This window comes from Lutzomyia longipalpis, chromosome 4 (genome assembly GCF_024334085.1).
Source record: "Lutzomyia longipalpis isolate SR_M1_2022 chromosome 4, ASM2433408v1".
Lineage (NCBI taxonomy): Eukaryota > Metazoa > Arthropoda > Insecta > Diptera > Psychodidae > Lutzomyia > Lutzomyia longipalpis.
The window spans coordinates 1776234-1801564 of NC_074710.1; the positions used below are offsets into that span (position 1 = coordinate 1776234).

The 25331-nt window shown below is 31.6% G+C and overlaps 1 protein-coding gene across 5 annotated transcripts in view; it reads right to left on the minus strand.

The window, feature by feature from the left end:
- Window positions 1–23652, minus strand: part of LOC129795488 (RNA-binding protein fusilli) — a 51721-nt gene extending 28069 nt beyond the window's left edge. The window contains exons 1-3 of one of the 5 annotated variants that reach the window (XM_055836821.1): window positions 22966–23648; window positions 20184–20741; window positions 6748–6918 (exon numbers count right to left, since the gene is read on the minus strand). In XM_055836821.1, coding sequence (XP_055692796.1) covers window positions 6748–6918; window positions 20184–20312 — 300 coding nt within the window. In that variant the 5' untranslated portion in view covers window positions 20313–20741; window positions 22966–23648. Of the gene's footprint in view, window positions 1–6747; window positions 6919–20183; window positions 20761–22965 lie in introns of all 5 variants that reach the window. The other 4 variants (XM_055836822.1, XM_055836820.1, XM_055836818.1 and 1 more) reach the window with 4 other exon arrangements.
- Between the last annotated feature and the right edge of the window lie 1679 nt (window positions 23653–25331).

Consider the following 25331-nt stretch of genomic DNA (forward strand, 5'->3'; position numbering starts at 1 on the left):
AAAGTAATTTAGCCAAAGAGATTGAATGTAAAATCAATGAAACTCACAGATCTCCGCTATAAAAATCATGTTGCAAATGAAAAATGAGTGAGGAAAAGACGAAGAAATAAAGAAGAAAAAAAACAAGAAGTTGAGAGATCACACAACGTTGATTATATACCCACCAAAGTCCACCACAGAGATCAACGAAATATAGTCCAAGAGTGAATGGCTCTTAGAAAATGTGTGCAATGTTGCTCTCTTAGAATTCTACACTGACCAAAAAGCAAGTTGAGCTACAAGGAGAATTATTTTATTGAGCAATTCTTTTACAATTTGAGAATCAATTTCCAGTATATCGACATCATTTGCATATATTTACCTCATTACATACTCTCTGACTATACTTAAAATGAAATTGAGACGCGTTATGTGATAAAGTGTCATGTTAGTTTGTATTTAATATTGCACAGTGAACAGTCAATAATTCCGGTGAAGTGCCATTGGGGTAGGTAAATCGAGAGGCAATGGCTTTTGGTCAGTAAAAATTTAAATTTGACCTTAATATGTTGCTTTAAGTAATTATTAAACGATAGAAATAAACTTAAGATATTAATATGAAGTTAAAAATAAGAAAAAAAAATGAAACGTCAATCGTTAGGATAAAACAGCAAACTTTCGGCTAAACTTTAATTAACCCTTGGAGGCCTTGGAGGATTTTGCTGGCCAAAGTGGCCAATTCGATATTTTTCAATCGATTCAGAATTAAAATCTGTGTATAGAGAAGTTTCTTTGCTTCAAGATCGTTGAAAGAAAACTTGGAAAAATATTTTCTCTTGAGAGAAAATAAAGGTCAAACTTTTGAGGTTAGAAACCTCGATCCTCCAAATGTTAAATCATCAAACAACAATTGAAATATCAACTGTTTAACACTTTGAGGACAAAACTGGTACTCACCACCAATTCGACTTTTTTTTTTAAATCATAACAGACTAAAATCTTATAAATCTAGAAAAAAAATTCTTTATGATAGAAATAGAAAATTAAGGTGAAAGTTTGAGGTTAAAAATGCATGTCCTCCAAGTGTTAAAATAAACAAACTTCAAGATCGCACATTTTTCAAATTCATTTTGGCAGTTTAAAATTAAATTTGTTTAATTTTTCACTCGAAATCGGCTTATCCGATTTAAACCAATCCAATCCAACCAAGACTTTGGGAAATTACCATAAGAGGCCACCTCTGTCAAACAAACATTCAACTGATAAATCAAAAAACAACGCATATCCATTGACTTTTCCATCAAATTTAATTTTTTAGCTGATTAAAATCATTCCTAAAAAAGATATTGAATGTAACCTCTGTGTGTAACTAACAAGTGAATATATTCTTCGTGCTAATACTTATGTACAATGCAAACAAGACTATTTAATTATTAATCAATTATCTACAAATTTTTTCAGCAATTAACACCAATTCGTGATTTTTATTGCACTTCACATATGCAAATTGCAAGCTTTTAGCCACGAAGAATTTATAAACTTATTGCGAAATGTCTCTCGCGATTTCCCACCTAATATTTTCTCTAAACTTTTATTTTTGCCACGTGGAATAAGAAATAAGAAAAAGGTGTTTTTATTGTTTTTTTTTTTCAGTGAATTTCGATATAATTCAGTTTCTTTTTCTTGCCCCGAAGATTGAGCTATTTGATTGATATAAATGTTAAGATTTTCTTACTTTTTGGCACATCAATCACCTTGCAAAATTCCTCGCTTTTTGTCTCTGGGTAAGCAGCAATAAATTCATCGAGACATGTGGCTTATGCAAAAAAGCTTCGAATTGATAGCAATCATTAATTTGTAATTGTGCATGAATTTAATGTCTCGAAAAACATGGACTTTATGTTGTATATTCTTTTTTTCCAGACACTTTTGTTATTTTTTTGTTTTTCTTCATTTACCTCAGTCGGTGTCTCAATGGTCCACTTGGGTAAATATTTGCAAAAATGTTGTGAAGAGTTGATTAACTTTTTTTTAATCATCTCTTCCCTTTGTTTAATCTCAAATTTTATGTTTAATTTGCGCAGAAAAGTTTCTCAAAAATTTTTACAGTGAATGACTGGAAGATGTTTCAGTTCAAAAATAATAATAAACAGATAAAAATATATACAGACTAAATAAATTTGTGTTGTGGAGTTCAAGAAAATTGCTTGGAATTTGTCTTTTTGGAGCTTCTGTTCATAAGTCTAGATTCTCCTGTAATAAAGCAAAAAAAAAAACCTGACTCGACTATTTTATGTTAAAAAGCATAATAAAAACATACATTCCCATTATATTTTTTAAATACATTTAATGAATTCTCTTTACTTTTATCATGCCCCAATTATTCAAAACGGCGCAAACTAAGCGCTTCACACGTCCTTGTCAATCAAATTTAAAGAAAAAAAAACTTTAACAGAATGGAAAGTCCAACCTGTTGCTTAATTAATCTTTTTTCCCACTAACAGTTGTATGTTAAATGGCTTAACTAGTTCAATATAAATAATAAACTAATGTGACGGAAGAACAAACCCCCTTAGGGAAATGGCAGAAGGAAAAAAACAACATTTAATTCATAAGTAAAATGATTTTCTTTTAATCTCAAGATGTCCCCATTTTACATATATTAAAATGAAAAGATAAATTTCAGAAAAAAAAATGAAATAATCTTTGCGAATATCTCAATTAACGGGTTTATTGAATTACTTAATATGTTGCCACTCATAAGCAAGTGCAATAATATCATAGCAAGACCGTAAAGTGTCTCTCTTCGGAGCAATTGCAATGTTGTATGTACTGTCATAGCTATAGGTATAAAGGTAACCCATTCAGTCACACTCAGACGCTCCAACATATCTCGAAATACCAAACAGCTTTGGCTGCCGTACTCACAAGGTCCTTGCCCGGTCACCAACCGCATGCCTCACGATGGTGAATTCCATTCTTCGGCGCGACCACACAAAACATAACCGTGGTAAGCACTCATTATACATATTGTGGAGAGCATCTGTGCAGCATCCTGTGAGGTATTGAGCGGCACCATCGAGCCGCGAAAAAAAGTGCCAATCATCACGAATTTCATCAATAGGCATCCACACGGCAGCATAAAAATTGTGAAATGGACTTATGAAAGTTTTATGGAGGAAAAATCATAAAAATCACCTCTCCATTCGTGTGATGGGAAATGAGGCATGACAGAAAAAAAGACATCTTAAACTTTTGCTCTGCCGACACTGGATGTTACAGAGAGCAAGATATCCCAGACACACACTTTAAGCTAAAAGGAGTTTATTCATTTCTGTATCGAAAAAAAGTTCTGGGTGTATTTTTATGCAGAGGATTGAAAAAGAATAATAGGTAATAAATTACCAGTCTTCCTATTTTTTTTCACTAGAAGCAGCAATGACGTCACTATTGTGGTTTTCCCTCAAAGCAAAATTCACAGTAGATGGAATTAATAATTTTCTACCAAAATTGTGTGAAATTCACTACCAAGTTCGGCTTAGTTCATTTTTTTAAGGGAGCTATCACATCTTAGCTCGAAACACAAGATGCTTAAGATTTTACATGTGTAAGAACGAGAAAAAAACATCATTATTTTCTCTCTTATACGCATGTTAAGGTTATGATGCTCAAGAACTTAGATCTTAAGTATGATAGCTACGTAAGTAAGGCATAATTTTTTAAAGCGTGTATTGAAATTATTTTTTTACAGTCCGGATTTTAAGGTTTTTAGGTTAAGTCAAACTAATTCGAGCTAAACGCATTTTTGGATGATTTTATTTTATAACTTCACTACCCAAAGTCAGTTTACGAGCTTAGAAAGTCATAAAAATCATCCAATATGCATTTAGCCGTTAATTGAGTCGGACTAAGCTTAGAAGTTTAAAATAAAACTTAAGCCTTGCATGAAAAAACTTAATCCGAACTTCAAAAACTTGATTGTGAATGAAGCTTTAATTTTGTCTGGAGCACCTTGTTTTGAGTAAGTAAGTCTTTTTCTTTTTCATTGTCTTTTGAAGAAACTACGGTGAAAATAAGCGAAAAAAGCATGAATCTTACATCATTCCTCATCACCATCCTCACATACATTGAGCATTCATGCTGAGAAGATTAAGAAGTGCATAAAGAATGAAAAAAAAAGTACAAAAGCTCTGTACTTTTCACCCTTTTTCATTCCATCCATTCACCATCTCTGTCACAGCATCCACAACACATACACTGAGTCTCTGACCCAATTAGTATAATACATAATAAATTCACCTGTTGAACCGGAAATTCTTGCCCTTTTCGCCATAAACACCATTCAATCTTGCACGTCAATTTTCTACCTCCTCCTTCTTCTTTTATTTTTACCTCACACCCAGCATAAAAGTTTCTATATAATAATGCATTTGCTTACCAGAAGCTCTACACCGGCAAACACTATACTTGTTATACTTGTCTAGATCAACAATCTTATAATCAGAGTCTATCCATTTATTTTTGATGTGTTATTGAAAGCAATGACGGCGCTAATTCATAACTATCAAACATCCATTAAAACTTCTCTCGGTACAAACACTGACCTTTTCACTTCTGTAGATCGCATATCAAAATCTCGATAGGGGTTGATGATTCAATCAAGGAAAATTATTAAAAAACCAACGAAATAAATTATGTGTTTGAGAAAAGAAATAACTTAGATATTGCTGAAACCTCAAAGTGAATGGACTCCTTTTTCAGCTAAATAAATAAGCTCCTTCTTTAGCTTTTGGAGCTTTTAAAACTCTCAATCCAAGTTTTTTCGTTTTTATAACATCAGTCGTTTTTGAAAGTTCTATTTCAAACTGCATGAAACATTCCCGTTAATGTTTCATTGTTAAATTATGACAAATTGTTTTTGAATTTTTTTTTTTTTTTTCAAAATTGTTTTTATTTTCTCTATACGAAAATGATTTTCTCGTGAATCTCTAAAACCAAATAATGATTTAAACAAAAATATTTGCAGAAATGCTTAAAAAATAAACTTGTTAAAACATCAGTATAAATGTTTCATGTATTTAAAACAACATTCTAAAGGTGAAACGTTATGTTTCTCAGAATTTCACCCTTTCACGTCCGCATGAAACATAGAAAAATTCGATTCCTCTTTTATGGACGATCTTAGAGAACAATTCTCAGTTAGAACGTCTTCTTTTGCTTCATTTACATTCGTTAAACGCCAACAATATAATGTTTCACATTTGAGCCCACGTAGGACCCAAAGAACGCAAAAGTGTTAAATTAATTTAATCGTTTTTCTACCTTGATAATGCATTGAATTTTAAATGTTTTCTATCTCGTTAAAAGGGTTAAAGTTAACCGGAATTCTCTCAAATTCTATAAATAAATAAAAAATATTTCCTTCTTGGCATTATCAACGTCAAGTCAAACTAAAAGAATCCAGTCCCTAATCACTCAAGAATCCCTTATCAACAATCAATTTGAAACATCTCTCTTGGTGAAAAGTCTTTACTTACATTTTGCCATACTTCTCATACCCCTTATCGCATACCTGTGTGGTTTTATCATGTTGAAGTACCTGAAACCGGCAATGGTGGTGATCATAAATTCGAGATTAAATCCCTCCGAAAAAAAATGTATGTCATTACGCAATTGTGAAATTGTTTGCGTTAACATGCGGTGTACAAGAGACGGTCCAAGAAATAATTGACTCTTGTTCTTTTTTTTGGCATAAGAGATGTGCGGGCATTTCGCCGAAATCGTGAATCGCTCATTGTTTGTCATCAAACTTGCAAAGCATTTTTATAACAAAAAAAATATATACATATATGTGTTGCATACATATGCTGAGGATATATGGAAACAATACCCAAAACATCCAACCACTTTGATGGTTTCTTCTTATATTCAAAGTTAACTGTTTGTAAAAGACGAACGGGTTTGACGATGAGGCTTTTTTTTTGCTTCACCTTCTTTTCTTAGCTTCCACCTTATTATGTACATTTTTTTCTTTTCATATAAACTCATTCGTTCTTTCGATAATTGTTACTCAAAGCACGGGGTGACATGGCATTTTAGTGTGATAGAATGGAGTATGTACATAAAAGTATAAAATGAAAACGACGCGAAATCAGCATTTGCACACAAAATGAAATGACAATATTTATGGCATAATTCACACACAAACTACCCCACATAATCAGGTACAAGGTACATACTTTATATACTCCAACCAATTGAATTCAATGGAGTTATCATTTCTCCCAAACATACTCATGCGCGCGAGACATTCATTGATGATGAATTCAAAAATTCTTCTGTTTTTTTTTTTACATGAAAAGAGAGTGAAATGTCATTGAAATTTGCAAAAGAAAAAAAGGAATCATCCATATGAAATTTCGGGAGGAGACCTTGCTTTGAGCCAGACCCAAATGGAAGAAAAAATTTACCTAAAATATGTAAGGCAGTAACATTGGTGTCTTGAGACACAACAGACGCGAAAGAGTGTCACAGCAAAGATAAAACAAATCTCTGTGTAAACATCTATTTAAGCTACTGGCGGGAATGGTATTCATCACCAAGAAGATGTTTTAAAAGTCAAATTCTGTCTCAGATTTCGAGTGAAAAAGATTTTTCATTTCTTTTCTTATTTTTCTTCCAAAGCTTCCTTATAAAATGAAACCAACATTGGGTGGTGGAAAAATTAAACTAAATGCAAAGAACGTTAAAATGAATGCAACATTTTACCTGATCAATCACTTCACTGAGTGGGCGCCCAGCCACTTGAAGGAATGACTCTGTGATGGATATTTCAGGTGAGATGGGATCATCTGGTGACGTTGGTTGTTCCGCTGATGTCTTCTCCTTATTGCTGATTTGTCCCACCGGACGGACTAGGTACTGTTGTACACCGACAATCTGCAACAGATAAAAAAATCATCATAAAACAAATTAATTCAGCAATTTATGCTTAATTTGATTAAATTCTAATTTAAAGACCCATTTGGGTTTTAAACTATAAAACTTCGTGAAGTTTTCACATAAAATTAGCAACATAATTGCTCTAAATTTAATGGCTAACATCAGAATTTGCCCTGAATTTATGGACCCTTAAATTTAAAGCCAAGATTAAACATAAGTTCTTTATGTTGAATTAATCGCTACGAACTGTAAAATATGTTTTACCCATAAAGAAATTCTTTAAAAACGAATAATAACATGTGTATTTATGTTCTTCGCAATTTTTTTTAACCCTTTCATGGCTTTTAGTGCCACAAAGAAATCTATTCGGATTCATTCTAAGCTTTAACGTAGACTGTGACTTTCTTCATAATTTTTTTTAAAGACATTTATTAGTTTGACATTTAATGATTCTTCTTTAAGTTTGACATTTTTTCTAACGTTTGACACGATTTTTAAGTTAAAAAATCTTTTATTTATTAATTCTTCAAGTAATCTTTGGTTTTAAAATAATTTCTTTTAAAATATTAACTGTCTAACTTTCATGGTGTTTACTAAACTGTTTAGACAAACATCCACATTCCAGGTTGAGACTCACTATATGAGCAAGTTAACATTCAATTTCCTTGAAATTTAACAAGGCATTAAACGTCATAACTAAAATGTCACTCAACTGATTTTTTTAAACCTTAAAAAAAATTTTAAAGAAGATTTTTTAGAATCCTTTAAAATGACGAGAACACATCAACTTCAAGAAATGACCACAACAGGAGCCACAGTCAAAACAAACTGACAAATTAAATTACAACGCATTATTGGCCTAAATTGTGGACGCTTTTCCACTAAAGCTTTTCAATTGATTTTTTTAGTAGTATAATAACAAGCTGCCCCAGTTTCCTCTATAATACTTTAGCTTAAGAGATTTTTGCATGACGCGAATAACCTAAATTATTTTTAATTTAAAAGAAATCTTGTTCTTGATTGGCCTTTTAGAGTATTTTCGCTATTTTACTTCAACGACAAATTACCGTTCCTCTTAATCTTTGCTCTACAGAGAGTCTCTAGACGAATTCCCTGCTGTTCTGCAAAATAAATTAACATGTTTTGGCTCTTAGTCGTAACTACCTTGCAATTCTTTTTATTCTGTCGCAATGGAATATTTCCATTTTTGCAGTGTTGGTAATTGCATCTGACTTTTCAATGTCAAAATTAAAAATTCTTTTATTGCCAAAGTATTTTTGTTTTAAATTAAGAAGAAGAAAAAAGAAACAAAGTGAATGTCTCAATGGTTCCCTCCATTGTGGTGGATATTGACTACAAAAAAAAGTCTTTAAATAAAACAGAAATTATCATAAGAAGTTCTTGAAGTTTTAATTTTCACGCAAGCGAAGAAAATGAACCGTAGAATTGGCTAAAACTGTGCAATTTTTTTCTTCTTCAAATTCACCAAGGAAACATCGTTCTTGGACGAAGGAAAAAGCCTTAATGAGATAATAATTGACGTTATTTGTCTTCTGCCTCGCGAAAATATTTATGCTTCTTATGTAGGTAATCACGGAAGCACAATTCGGTCGTGGTGCATGTAAAATTTAGCATGATGTTGTAAATATGTATAATATTAGCGGTCCCTAATTTATTAGTTAGTGTACTGCAAATTGAACAATTGTCTTACTAAATAGCAACATTATGTACCTACCTACATAGCATTTTAGACTATTCATATTGTTTGTCTTATTCAATACGTTATGAGAGAAGTTTATCAGGGTGATTTATCGCGAATTTTTTTCTTTTTTTTAAATTACTTATTTTTGTTTTCAGTTAAATATGAAATTATTATTATTCTTTTACCTATTTTTCATACTATTGAGTCAATTAAGTTATTTTGGCGCGTCAATTCAAAGGTTTTCCCGTCTCATGATGGTTTATGGGTAAGGTTGATTGGAGAATAATAAATACTTCTTGAAGAATCTCGTAAAAAAAAAACATCCAACGATGTCTTAAGATTTTTTTTAGTTGAATTTCGTGCCTTTTTGCTTAAAAAAAAAAAACGTGCCATCATTTGTTTATTATATTCTACAAGAGGGGGGCCTTTGAGAAGAACACTATGGCGCCCTTTTATGGCCATCATTGTACGCTTATGTACCACGACCAATTTGTCTCTTCTATAACGCATTAAATACATGAAACGTCTTACTTTTTTCTTAAAGACAAAATAAAAAGAAAAATCTCAACTTTGGTCGCTTTTTAATTCCCCTCGAGCAATTTTTTAAAAGTGTCATGACTTGTTCCTCTTGTCGTTTTTGCGCAATGCAAAATACACCAGAATAATTACACTTGACCAAATCGAATGTGTGGAAAGAATTTTTGCACGATTGCAGCTGACCAAGTTGTGCGCACCAAGACGAAAAGTCTTTTCCAACACCATGCGTTTATTTTTCTTTTTTTTAATATTCTATATATTCATATACCTATACTGTGCTCATATGACTATAGAGACGACCAAAGAGGTATATTATATGAGAAAATAAAATACAAAAAAGCTCACACAGCTAAAGTTGAATTTCTTTTTGTATGTGCAATAATTATGTAACGCCGGGAGTCCTACTGTGAGAGTCTCATGGTAAATCCGATTGTAAAAAAAGCAAAAAAAAAGAAACAAAATAAAAGAAAAAAAGAGCCCAAACAAGCTGGTTTTCTTGTGGCAATTGACGATTCTCAAAACCACCACCAATAAGTGCGTGAAATTTTTTCGAAGACCTTGTAGTTATTATCTTGTTGCTCAGCAAGAAGAATTTATATACATTCGCAGACTATATAAAACAATATCCATAAACTTCGGTGCAATTTCAAAGAACATATTCTATGGTTTTTGATTGAATTACTGCAACATAATAATACGTTAATACATGTTGCGATAAATTTTTGGGGAATGCTTGTATCGTTAAATTGATACACTCTAACGTGTAATAATGCCCTCATGTTGGAGTGTCTCGAAGGCCCTTTACTACTTCTGCAAAAGTTAATTAAGAATCAGATATGACAGGCAATGTTCTGGATTTTTTTTGTTATTTAAACCCGGATCCAGACGGAATCAAACACTGAAGGAATAGGAAAAAATGATTTCTTAATATTTCCTGATTTTATTAACCCTTTCACGACCGCATAAAACTTAGAAACCATTGATTTAGAATATTCTAGATAATTGCAGACAAGATCTTTCAAGCTTACGCAGAACTGAAGATATAGGCCTGTAAATATTGGTCCTTAAAGTATCTATATTTTATTTTCAAGAAAAGCTAGCAAGTGATTAGCTAGCTTTTGGAGCTAGCAATGACTAACTATCGTTGGAGGTCTCAATGGTAGCTTCAACATACTAAAATGTTGGCTACCTAAATAATACTTCAAAGAATTATTTTGAAAATCAACCGTCATGTTGTTTTGGAATATAGAACTGTAAAGTAGATCAGCTAGAACTATAGGTTAACTGGACGTAGTTTTTACGCAAATATCTATCGGAGAGAATCAGAGAAGTGGGGTGAGCCTAATAGCCTATAATGTTTATCAATGAACAATGATGAGGATTTGTTGAATTTTTTCCAATTAATTCTGTTGGAAAATGGAAAACTTGTATGGTCTTGAATGATTTAATATCGTACAAATAACTTTAATAATATTCTTTTATTAGGAAATTTTACAAAAAAATAAAAAGAAAATAAAATTTTTACAACATCTTTTATGAATTTACCGAAGAACCATATTAGTGAAGAATATTGAAAATTTAGCAACAACTTCACCCTACAAAATACCTGCATTCTTTTGCAGGAAATTTCCAATAAATCAATGAGGATGCCATAAAAGAGGCAATATAAATGATCATGCAAACACAATCCCGGATATAGACAAACCTTTATGATATGTTCACGTGAATGAAATTCAGTTTATTAATAAAAATTACAAGACTTATGATTCAGTCTTAGCGTATGCTGAATTTACCGCAAAATGCGAATTATATTAATTTCTATTTAAGTGTAGCTGCGAAAGAGTAAAAATAAACCACAAATTTTCAAGTATATTTTAGCTAATCAATTATGACTGAGGTGTGAGCTTCTTTCTAGTCACACCGCATCTCTTAACGACTTTAAAGATGTTGTCGGCGCGCGCACATGCATCGTCGTCGTACCTGTCTTGCGCATCTTTATAACAAAATGTTGAGACATTTACACTGATTTTTTTTCCTTTTTACTTTCAGCTGCAGAATGAATTTTAATCACCTGACATCACACACAGACGTCTTAACAACATTTTTTTTTTAATAAAAAAAACACAATATGATGACCTTTTGGAAGCAATATAAGTTTCACTTGCAACCGCATACAGATTAGCCGAAAAAAAAAAGATCTTTTTCTTCAGAAAAAAAAGCACCTCAACGACTTCTTTTTTCTCCAACCAAAGCGGCATCATCCGAAAGAAGAAACAGTAAGATTGCTCAAAGGTGCGATTATAGCATTAATTAATGCAATAGCATGCAAAAACTTCTGGGTAATCACAGTTAATTATTTTAAAGTTTTTCATATTACGTACGTACACACCGTGGCTTAAGCAGACAAAATATTTATGATTTAACACAAAATAAAGTGGTTGAGTTTTGTGCTTATTTCCCCTCCGCATGACCAATATAAATTACCTAAACAAAATAAAAGTATTCTGTCTAAGAGACAACAAAGAAGCGGTTAACAAGAAGTCAAAAAAAAATGAAAGAAGATGGCTTTAATAGCGAATTTACTTGATTTTTTTTTTGTTTTACATAACATGAGATTTATGGGAGATAAGATGAAGAAAAGTGTGAGTTTTTGCTACTTAATCTTTTAGCACGCAATAAAATGTAATGATGATGATGGTTTTTCTCACTACCTCAGCAACACTTTGTCAAAAATTTTCATTTAATCCTTGAAATTAATAACACCGCAAACTCTCAATAAAACTTTTATATCACGCCTCATTAGTTTTAATATTCGACGTAATTTCTTATACCTATATTATGTTTATTTCGACTAACCAGTTGCTTTGGAAGTTTTGAGGAGGAATTACAAAACAAAATGTGCTTTAACTTCTTTTTATTTCTTTAGCAAGGAGACTACAAGAAGACATTGTAAGTTCGAGGAATTGCCGCAAGAGGCGTGAATGTCAAGAACTAAAGGAGTTTACCCGCTTTCTGATGACACAAAAAAACCTTGATGCTTAAATTATTGCAAATTTCTAAATGTTTGAATTGATTCTGTTACAAAGACGTTGATTCAGTTGGAAATCTCTTATTTTCTTCTTTCAAAATTCGTCAGTTATAAGTTTTTCGGTATATAAAGGATAATCTTACAAGACTTTGACAGTTTGCTTAGTAGTGTTTTTAAAGAAAATTTATTTTTCCAGAGCTCTTTAGGGAGCTTTCTAATTGATTTCTTGAACAATAAATTTAGTGTTTTTTTGTTTCTTTTTTGAATTAACAATTTAACAATTCAAAAATATCAACTGTCAAAATCTTATAACAATTTTTATGTAGAAAAGAGAAGGTTTAGAAAATATTTTTATCAGAATCGACCCCAAATTTTTTTTTGGACAGGAAATCTTTAATTTTTTGTAGAACTACTGTACGCTTCTATCCGTTCTGTCATATTTGCCACCAAATCATTCCTTTTTCCCCACATTCTCTATTTTCACCACTCGAATTCACCACTTCGAGAGCGCGCCAAATTCAAATATTATTTTATTTCATAAGTTTTCCGAACACTACAAAAATAAATATTTTTTAAATCTTTCTCAAAACATTCGAAGCAACCAAACAAATTTCAAGGAATATATTACGAAAATATAAAGATATTAAAGCCAAGTGGAAGATAGTTGGGTACTTAGAGAAATAACAATGTTAATTATGGTTTTGATGTCCACTCGTGTTGGTAATAATTTCAATAATATTGCAATTGTATAAGAAGTCGCTGTAATTGTCACTTTGGATGAATAATTAGGGTCAACTAGACAAAGATGGTACACACAGTGCGGTGTAAGATTGAGATGTAACATCACACCGTATGTGAATAACAAAATCTCCTCAGCACAGCCGCGGAATTGTATCCTTAACCTTTTGTCCTCTCTCTCTGTACCACACTCAAATATATATTAAGAGTCACAGCACAAGTGCTATATACGTGAGTGACTATTAAAAGCAATCCCAAGTGTTGTATGTGCGTAATTTATATTCAAATAGATTCTCCCCGTCAATATACATAATTGCCATAGATAGCATTCTATATGAAGGAGAGATAGTCTTCTGATGGCTTTGGGAGGTAAAGTGTATGCAAAAGTCAATGGGAAAGATTTTTTCTCTCTCACTCTTCCCCCTCTTGCCCCTCCCGACAATCGTCAATTCTTGGGGAATTTTTATTTCTTCGATATTTTCAAACTTAAGCATTAGAATTTTTAATAAATAGTATGCATATATACCTACATAGCATACACACAGCAGTGTCTCAAATTATTCCTCAAGGCTTCCACCATCATCATCAATTATTATTATTCCACTTGAATTGTGCATCTCTTCGTGCCACTAAGCACTGCACAAATAAGAGTCATTAGTGTTTTGCTTAAAAAATAAATTTTCTCCTCAATATAACTACAAAAGAGACCCACAAATACACATTTTGTGTAAGAATTTTTATTCAAATACTCGAGAAATTCTTAGAAAATAGGATATTGATGGTTGAGAGCGATAGCGCAAATAAGCATGTACAGATTGGTTATTCTATTCTATACCTTTAGAAAATCGCACATATGGTGATTCTGGGAGATTCTATCTCAATTCTCATTACAGGTAAATTGCTAATAATTTAGATACTTCATAAAAACGCAATAAAATTATTGACGATTAGTCTATGAAAAGACTTTCACATCATTTCTTACAAAACAAATTGCAAAGAAAAATCTTTTTTTTTTTTATAAATGTTTATCAACTGACAAATTGAATTTGAATTTTGACATTTGGAACACAGTCTGGAGTGAGAAGTTATTGGTTAGAAATTAATCTCTGTTCTGTGAGCATTAGAAATAAGAGAATTTTACAAGGAAAATCCACAAATATTCAAAAATATATTAAAGAATGTTTTCTTCGTTTACAAGTTTGAAATTAGGATCAATTCTGTCATTTTTTGAAGATTATGACAGTTGGTTGTTGCAGAAAGAAAAAAGGCGATATAACAAAAACTGTCAAAATAAATAAAAGATCATTCGTGCTGTTTGAAAAGCTTTTTAACAGAATCGGCCCCAAAGAAGTTATCATTCTTAAGACTTTACCTCATTTTAAAACAATAAAGCAATATTATTCCTTAAGAAATGTATCAAAAAATTTGCTCTCTTTTGTGGATCTTTGTAGTAATTTTAATTTTTAAAAAACTCTAAAGTTTCAATGAAAAAATCAAAGTGGAAATTCGCATGTGAAAGAGGATAACCACCATAACCTTAAAAGTATACAACTGTCATCCAAATGTCATTTAATTCCTTATTCTTATTTTCTTTTATAGTTTCGATAGATATTTATTTTTATTTAATTTAAAACGAAAGACCTTTTTTATCTTTTTTTTTCTTTTTTAATTTTGAAACAGCTTTAATATTGAGGGTAAAGCAATTTGTACTGAAGGTATTTTTAAAATGAAAAGTATACAAAAATCGTTCATACCACCTTCTTTCATAAATGGCCGTTAATTGCAGTTATGGAGTTTCTAAACACGTCATGACCAATTTCATTGCTAAAATGCACCAAATGAAGTGAAGTCCACTCATGGAGGTGAAAGAAAAAACCAAATAAGACTGCAAACCAATATCGTAACAATTGTCATAACATTTAATTATTTTGACAAATTGGCTCTTTGAGACGCGGACACCAAAGCGCCAGCCTGAGGGATTATGAAAGCTTAAACGTCGATGGAGTTTGTGGTATATAGATATAGTATCTAATTGCCTATTTTTATTTTGTGACTTTAACCATAAACTTATTAATATTCCCCTAAATAATAATTTAAGGCGAAAGTATGCTATAAGAGATACTATATAGATGATATAGGTATAGGATATGTATATAGTTAATTGGTAACGAGCAAAATTTTCCGATGTAACCAAAAAGCCAAATTCTTGTGTTGTTGTTACAAAAATTATAGAGGTATTAAATTGAAATCAATCATGATACTTCTGACATCTCATACAAGGAGTTTCTCTTCATTCAATACCACTCTTTTTTTTTAGATTTTTTAATTTATTTGTAAAATAGTTACGCAATTATATTCGCTGTCATTTGGTTGCAGAAGACTCAAAGAGAGGTATTAATAAATATTTTTATTTATTAATTCTCTTTCATTCTTCCACGCTAAATAAAACACTTTACAACCATTATCGCAGAAAATATTAAAATTTCTTTTTCTCATTTTTTATACTCTCTCTTAGCATGAGAATATATTGAATATTTTTCCCTTCAGAATCTAAAAAAAAAACGTTTTTCCCATTTGCGGGGAATTCTAAATTGATTTTCTCACTCTACCCGAGTGCGCCTTATCTCCACGCGGAGGTGAAGAAAAATATCAATGATTGTTTTCCACATGGAGTTTTTCTCTTTTTTTTTCTTTTTGCAAAGTTGCACTTTATATAGGTACCTGCAATTACGATACTTCGCATACATTAGCGCACATAGATGAATTTATACTTTTCCCCCCATTCGCACGCCAATTCTCACACATATGTGTGATCAAATGCCAAAACACATGCACTTTGCAGATTTACACGAAGTGACACAAGAATAAAATCAATTTGAAGATTTTATAAAGTTATAAATTCACTTGCTGAAGGTTCTAGCAAAGCTAGCAAGAATTTCTTTCCATATAAATAGATAGATAGAATAATCCATTTGCAGAAACTTAATAATAAATCCAGCTTATACCTACGTTTTTGAAGTCAGCCTTTTTAAGCTAAACTAGCTTAAATTTGTTAGGCAGAGCTTTGTTAGAGTCAGGCTTGAAAGGTTTCAAGGCTAAAATAGGCTTAGTTTCAACTGAACAAAACTTTGAGTGAGAAACTCATTAACAAGTCAGATTAAATTTTTTTAAAGTTATTTTAGGACTACACTACAAGAATTTGTAGGTTTTTGAGCTAGGGTTGAATTTTTAAAGTTATTATTAAGTTATATTTTACGCCAGTTTTAAGTTGTTTTCCATTTTTCAAATTAAGCTGGACTTAGTACTGAATTTTACCCTGAAATTCAGCATTACTTTTACTTAAAACTCAATCCTGCCTAAAAAACTAATATGTCTGCTTAAAAAAAACTGGCCTAGTTAGTAAATAAACTTAGTCCTATTCTATACTAAAAAGTAAAGGCCTTTATGTATAGTTAAAAAAAAGCCAGAGCCTTTTATCTCTGAGGCTTTAAAAAGTTTAATTAGTCCAATAATGACTGAAAATCCGTTTTTTTTTTCAAATTTTCTTGAAAATGTTACGTCTATCCTAAAAAAAACTTACAGTTAATTTAAACCTAGCTTTAGAAAAGGATAGTTTAGAAATCTCAAGCCTGGCTTAAGAAGCTTAAGCCGTAGGTAGCAGTGAATTTTATCCATTATGAGAAATTTATTTGTGTCCTTAATTTTCTGATCGTGAGTGTATTCAAAGCACAGCCAATTGAACAGCCAAACGCTTGCGCTCTTATGTGCGATGAAGGAGGAGATTCCCTTGCACACAGTCAACCAATTATGAATGTGGCATCCCCCGAAAAGTCAGCACTTTGTTCTATTTATACGATAGCAAGCAGACTGTGTGAGATCCATTCACCAAGCAATAATGTTGCTTATATATTGGACAAATTGGCCCCTGCTGGAGAATAAGATGAAACGTGACGCCCACTTTTTTTCCACTCGCGAATCCCATTTCAATTGGGAGCTATCCTCATAACAAATGGCACGTCTTGTGTCTCACATTGTGCCCTTCATCTCAAAGGAGAAAAAAATTCTTTAACAAAAGTGATTTAGAATCTTAACTCCAAAGAAAGGGTCGCAGATTGATGACAAATTTTTACGCGCCTTACATACAATACACGGCTACTTCTTAGTTATTTTTAGAGAACCAAAAAAGCCTTGTTTTTCATTAAATATTCCCCATCAACCCGATATTTATGTAGCACATTGTATAAAGTCCCCAAAGTGTTCAATAGAACGTCTCTTGTGAGCTTTTTTTTCATTCTTTTCTTTTTCAACAATTCTACGCCAAAGGAGCTCTTTATGTAGGCACAACAATATGGGAGTGAGAGGGGGAAAAAAGAAAATGAGGAACAATGGAAAATTGAAGAAGAACTTTGCACCTTTGCAAGTCAAATGCGTAACCTCTGAACCTACTTTTAATAAACTCAACAACCGAAGAAACCATTTTGAATAGATGAAAAAAATTAATCTTCTCTATAGCACATTTCCCGCCAGGAAGTTCAAAATGTTATGTAAATGTTTCAACGATAAAAAATGTTTTTTCGAGAGAGTAAAACCCTAAAATAAGCAGCTAAAAGGGTTAAAATTAATAGAATAAATTTACAAAAACAACAAAATCAACGCCTAGAAGCTAATTCCAAATTTATTTATTCAAAAATCCTTCAAGAGTTCTATTTGCCTCAATCCCGCATTGCATTTCCGAAGTATAAACTCCCCAAAAAGCCATATATTCTTCAAAAATGCAAATTCCCCAGAAAGGAACTAAAAAAAATTCTCTTTGAGTGGCAGTGAGAGGAAATATCTTTTTTTTATTTCAAACAAAATGTGTAAAAAAATGTTTTATTCATTGATGAATTTGATTTAATTAAACATGAATTGTAATTCAGTATATAAATACAATGTTTCAGTATAATTTAAAAGAAATAAAGAACTTTGAGATGTTTTATTCTTTTCAATAGCTTCTAGAATATGATGAGCCCCCCAAAAAACAATATTAATTTTATCTAATATTTCTTTCCTAACTCTTTAATCTTTTAAAATTAAAATCTCTTTTATTTAATTTTATTTTTAAAAGGATAAAGAAGTTTACTCACCGTTGTAGTGAAAAATTCTTCATTTATGGAACAATAAAGATATATGCAGAATATTGTAGAGATTGGTAAAAGAATAAAAGAAATCGTCAATGAAACTGTTCGAATTTCATCCGAAATTATCTGGGAAAAGCCTGCAAAGATTTTCTCAAAAATTCAATTGAATGACGTCACAAAGATGTTTTTTGTCTCTCTAATAAATACATGAAACATTCTTACTAATGTTTCTTTTGTGATATTTAACAATGACTTTTTATCCTAATTTATATATCAGTTATATATCAGTGCTATGAAGTATAGACAAAAAAACACAATGTTGACGTCATCATTTGAATTTTTTGTGCAAATATTTTTCCGGCTTTTCCCAAATGATACTATGTACTTGAAAATGAATAGTCTCTTTGGAGATTTTTAATAATTGTTCTGATTGTTTTCTCAAATGAGGATTTTTTCTACGCAGAAATGAATAAACTCCTTTCTGTTATTAGAATGTTTGGAGACATTTTAAATAAATTGGCTAACTTTTGCCTACTTCTGCTAAATTATTTTTAAGGGTGATCAATCAACAGTTTCTGTCCAAAAAACTTATAAATTCAATAATATTTTTAAAATTTCTCTTTTTTTCCTCTTTTTTTGGTAAGAAATAAAGATAAAATCCATTTAAGAAATAACCCAAAAATAACATTTTTATTTCATTGAACAATCTCTAATAAAACATTATCGCAATATGATTTGTAAAATCTCCTAAATAGTGTTATGAAAAACATAAAATTTGCAAAAAACAACCCAGAAATTATCTTCTCTTTTTTTGCCTAAATTTAACGTGAAAAGATCTTAAGATTAGTTTGTATTTCATTGCCGAATTAACACTTTGCATTTGAGTTTTTACACGATTTTAATCGATTGGCTTTCACCCTATAATCTTTATGGGGAAGTCATTAAAACGTATCCAATTTGTTAACTTTTAAATTACAATATTAATTACACTGTAAATGTGCTCTAAAATTGCTTTTTGATCATTAATCTTGTTTTTTATAAGGGTTTATTAATATTGATTAGAAGAAAATAAAACTTGAAGTTTTCTTTTGATCTTGTTAAAATCAAATAAAATTGTAGATAAATTAAAGTCTTTTCAAGGTTTTTTTTTTCACCTGAAAATTCCTAAAGGAGTCTCTTGGACAAATTGTTGGAATTGACATATTTTTAATGTTGTCATTTTTCTTGGGGTTTTTCTTAAACCTGGTTTTCCGATGTTGATTACATTTGAAGCCTAATTTTTGAAAATCTTGAGATATACCGACTTTTCCACAGAACTGCTCTAAAACACAAAGGAGGGTTTTTCTCAAGACCAACTGAATGGACTTTGATGGGGTAAAAAGCAAATTAAACAGGAATGATTAGCTGAGAATGTACCGGAACAGATTTTTGAATTTCGGCTCAGAAGTTGAGAAAAATCAAAAAGAATATTTATCGACATTTCTCAGCTTCTGAGTGGAAATTCAAAAATCTGTTCCGGTACATTCTCCGCTAATCCTTCCTCATTCATTTGCTTTTTACCCCATCAAAATCCATTCGATATATCCTGAGAAAAACTTACCTTTGTGTTTTGAGGAAAGTGATTTTCTTACTCTTCAATAATAAGTTTTTGAATGTGGCCAAGACCGGAAAACCAAGTTTAAGAAAAACCCAAAAAAAAAATAAAAACATTTAATTTCATCAGATCTCAAAAGAGAACCCCCTTAAGGAAGACCTTTTCAGTGAGATTCTTATTGGGAAAATTACTACGCATGTTCGGAATCTTATAAGTTTCTTCGTGTTCTCATCAATAACCCTCAGTCTGTGAGAATTCCGTTAGCAAACTTACTGCGACACAACCTCTGTCATCACCTTATTTTGCTTATAGTGTTGTGGAAGAAGGTACTTTAGGTACTTGATTTATGACTCTTTTAGTGCACGTATGGTATTTTGCACCAACATGAGGGATTTCTCGAAGAAAAAAAATTCCACAAAGGAGATACTTTCTCCGTGTGTTACAAGTGCACGTCTCTTTAAAGTTATTTTATTGTTATGTTATTTAAATAAATGAAAAAAAAATTTAAAAGAAGAAAAATAAGAAAATGTGCTCGAAACTTACATTTGATGTACTGGCATCGATGATCACATAGACAAGAAGGACAATTTCCTTTTCGTCTGATCCAAGTCCGGATCCACCTAGCCCGCATGTGGCCACATACAGGGAGACAACGTGGCCCGGCATCAGCATATTTTCACAATAAACAAGCAATCTTGTACTTGCAAACTCCTCCTTTCAATTAATTCTCTTCTTATTTCTTTAAAGGGAGAATTCTTTCTTTTTTTTTCTAACACTATCCTCCGTAATTTAAGGGATTCCTTTGAGTGACTGTACTACAATATCCGGTACCACCTGAGCCTCCCATTCGGGGGGATAATGTGATGTGCGTATAGTCAGAATCCAGAAGAACTGGTTATTGAGTATTCTGTTGCCATTGATGATTTGTTGATTTTCTTCACTGCTTTTTTTCACCTTCCCCTCCGACGTCCACACGAAGATTGTGGCGTTACGTAATGCTCGGTGGGTAAGATGTAGAAAAGGTGCGCGCACCCTCCTGCGCCCCGAGCTTCTTCACAATCGTTTGGTCAGAGTGGATGGGAGAAATAAAATACAGCCACACTGTTTCAAGAGAAATTCCCTGCGTATTTTCACCTCAATCTTCCGAAACTTCTTCGTGTGTGCGTCTTCATCAACGCACCCAACCACAGTAGGATGCAAAAATGTTTTTTTTATATTTTGAAATTTAAAATTGAATTAATTTAAAAATAAAGTTTTCTTAGATTCTTTGCAATTTTTCTTTAAATTGAAATGGTTCTGTCTTCACCGTCTTCCTTAAACCGTTAACCAGTTAGGAAGAATACTAATTCTTTTTTTTTTTATTTACTGATGTTTCAGCAAGAGAACTGATCTGTTTTAAAAAAGAATAATTTAAACAAGAAATTTTAAAAATTATTCTATTCTCAATAAAAAATATTTCTTTAAATTCCAGATAAATTAAAAAAAAACACTTTCTTTCAATCAGAAACTATAATTTATGAAAGATTAATTTAAATCAGTCAAAAATCCTACAAACTGACAAAAATGGGTTAATCCAAAACCTACTTCTAACTTATAGATACAAAATACAAGTAAAAACGAAACTTTAATTGAGAGATTATTCATTCATACGAAAAAACAGATATTTTCATTACGTAATGTGTCTGGAATAATTAAAAAGATTTTCTTCTTATATGTCCTATCTTTTAACGACTATCTTGACGAATTTCCTAAACTTTAAGATTTAAAACAAAAAGAAATAAAATAAAAATGATGAGCAAGATAAAAAGAAAATGTTTTGTTAAAAAGAAATCTATAAAATAGTTTTTCTCTGTTGAAATATCCGCACACGAATTTCGGGCTAATTAGTTAAGAGTTATATTGTAAGAAATATTCATTCATGGTCACTTCAGTGAATATAAAAGGGCATCTTGACCTTGCAACTCAATGTCATTCATTTAATAATTTTAAAAGACTTTTTTTAATATTTTTAATTTTGCTTCTTTTTGGAGTAAAAAATTAATTAAAGTCTTAAAGATCACGACATATCAGCCTTGATGGTAAAAATTGTAAGTTTCTTCACAAAATATATTTTTAAATACTTAATAATATATAATCCAAAATTTTTAATCAAGTTCGGGTAATTTGCATTAAATTCTAATGACTTTTGTTCAAACTTATCAGTTAAAATATTCGGTTCGTTTCGGTAAAATATTCAGGGAAAATTGTGTTAAAAATAGAATATTCAAATGAGGAAAATTAAATTAAAAAAAGAGGTTTATTAATAAAACTTTATCATAATTTATGCTTAAAATTAGCATTTCAGTAATTTTAAGGAATAATTTTCCTTTTAAAAAATAAAACCCCCTCCCTGTAGACAAAAATCTAGCTAAAGCAATGATATAAAAAAAATTCTTCTGATCTTGTTATAATTAAGTTTAAATTGAGGAGGTGAATTGTGTCAAAAATTTTATTTCCTTTTCTTATGATATTAAACAGTTTTGTTAGATTTTTGAAGAAATTTAAGATTTTGACAAACAAAAGAAACTAAAGAGGCAATTCTGTTGAAAATCTTTTCTTTTTTTGCAAATCAAAATGTTTTTTGACAGTTTTTTCTTCTTTTAAAATGAAAATTACTTTTGTAGAACCTTTTAAAAACCTTTATGAAAAATTACTGGGTCAGTAGAACTTTTAGTTTTCATTTTTTTTAAACTCGAATGAAAAACAATTAAAAAAACACCAAATGTTAAATTCTTACAGCAACTTTAAAGTGAAGAAATTAAAATTATGTTTGACAGAATTGTATACTCCATCTTTTCAAGAAATTTTAAAGATCTTTCTGTAAGATTTCTTAAATAGTTAATCTTTTATTTTACGATGATAGTATACAATTTAAAAAGAAAACCGTATTGTAATAATCTTAAAAATTGAAAATCTTAAAAGAAAAATAAAAGATTTTAAATAGAATCGATCTTAAAATTTAAAAATTACTAAATTAACGAAAAAATTGAACAAGATGTTAAACAAAGCACCACTGTGGGTTTTATTTTCAGTGATACTTTTCGTGCATACAATCCTTTTCACATTATGTAAATAAAAGTTAAAGTCTCACCACCTTCTTGGGCCTTTTAGTGAAAAACTATTCAATTAGTTCTTAAGGGGATCTTAGAACCATTTAAAAGAAAATTAAATCATTTTTTAGCGATTTCCTTCTTGGAGAAAATCTCAAAAACGAAAGATTTGTGTTTGTAACATTTTTGCATCGTACTGTGTGGATGATTTGATGATGATTTTAACCAATACACACCCAAAGGTAACTCTTGGAGAGAGAGAGAAATTGTCCACGATCTTCTTGTCTTATTGGTCAATTTGTCTCTTCACTTCTGATGCTCCACCAGGTACTCCACGGAGATAATCACGAAGGTGCCTTACCACGGCAATCCCTGTGGGCCCCCTCGCTTATAACGCGTGTCACGCCAGGAGAGCTAAAGTCTGCGGACGCAACAGGTACCGTTAATTCTGCGAGAGTGTCTCGAACCACTTGTTGCGCCCCAGCACTCTCAGTGCCACTTTTGGGCTGGAAAAAATGTCTATAGAGGAGAATAAGCCTTCCAACGTCTCACTGGGGGTACCGAAGCGGAATCGTCATTATTTTTAATGGAATTGCTCAAGTTTCAATGCACTTTGCGTCCAAAACACACACACACTTGCACAACAAAAAAAGTTCACGGGAAATTCCGAGGGAGGGAGAGGTAAATAAGAGTAACAAAAATAATATTTTGTGGCGCCCAGGTATCACAGGTGCAAAAGGATTTAACGGAAAAAATGGAGCAATCACTATTTCTGTGCCCAAGGAGCCAGTATTCACGGCTTTTTGGGGGAAAATTCTGCCTTTTGCTACGTGTCCGAGGGAAGGGTGATAGAGACTGAAGGCACACACAAAATGACTGGAGAATCCGAATCACCTGTGGACAGGTAAAAGCCGACGCGCGGGCTTCCAAGGGGTCTTTCATTTTCACCAAGATTCTGAACTTCTTGCATGTGATTCCCGAATCACATTGAGTGTGATTGGAGATCATTATGAGAAAGTTTACCAATTTGTTTTTTTGTTTGTAATTTGATTAAAAAGGGCAAATAAAGTGTAAAATATAGCAAAAAAATAGACTTTTTCTAGGACAATTTGGTCCTTTGAGCCGGAAACGAATTAACCATCTATGATTGTAGGTTGAGTCATAAAAAAAGGTTCAGAAGTAGTCACGTAAGGTAACTACTCTGCAAGCCGTCAGCAAGTACAAGAAATCTTCCGGAAGCAACTAAGGATGAGCACCAAGCCCGTGGAAAAATGTCCTGGCAGAAACCGATGTTGGACGAGGAGTATCAAACCGCCAGAATCCGCAGCAAATTAAGGGAAAATCGCCACCTATAGAACCTCTAGTAGAGAAGGCGAGAAACCATACTTATTTGATGTACTGTAGTATCCTTAACACTTGGAGGACCCAACATTTGGCACAACGCGGAGGATCAAATTGGTAATAGCTACCAGCTGATAAAATATGCTCAATAATTAATTATTAATCAGTTTATTGAACGAGGATCGAAAGTTTCACTAATTCTTGATCTTCTACAAGCATTCCTGCACCTAATTACTAAATATTTAATTGAGAAAATCGTCACTGGAAAAAAAATTGCGTCGAATCGATGCAAAATTGCCAATTCAAACGACTTTTTAGCTACAATTTGACATAATTTATTATTGCGCCTAAATCATCACAAACTTTGGGAGCAATTTTGGACAAAATAAAAGACAAAATATTTTGAAAATACAAAATATTTTGACATTAAATGTAATTTTGCACAAAATATTTCTCTAAAACTTTTGTCAATCTCTCCACAAAAGAAATTTTTGCAATTTTAGGTACAATAAAAGGTGAAATATTTTGAAAAACTGAAAAATTTTGACATTTAATGCAATTTTAGACAAAAGACAAAAGATTTTTTGTGTCAATCTTTTGACAATCTTGTGAGAACGTCTCCACAAAAGATTTTTACAGGAGAATTGTAATTTTTCACAAAATAATTTAGACATTACACAAGAAATATTTTGTGTTTTACAAGCATCTCGTCGAGGTGCTTTTATAAAATCAAAATCTTTTGTCAAATTGGTGTTTACGCGTTGCATTTTTTAGAAGTTTTCTGTCATGTTTCTCGAAATAGCAATGGACAATAATGCAATTTCGGGTAATTGTGAAGCTTTGTGCAAAGGGAATTTGTTGAATGATATGAAATTCAGCCAATTTAGCTGTGTCCATTTTCCCTTTTCGCGGTGTTGGGCAAAAGTGTTATGGAGAATTTCTGTGTCTCCGGCAAAAATTTGGGAGACCGCTGACAAATTCTAACCCTATATAATCAGGATTTTGGGTCAGAGATCCCTTCCCTATGTTCCCGATGCGAATTTTTATGTGCAAAAACGAAATATCAATTCATGTAAACAATCATATCAGAGTGACTCATTAACATTTTCTTGGTGTAATGAAAATCGAACTGATGAGCTAAAAGTCAGATGGTTTTTTTTGTCTTCCCAACATCCTTGGGGTACCTAATAGACTACACCATGCTTGACTTGAATTTCCCTAAAAATTGATTCAGTTCAGATTGCTCAATTGCCCCAAACGT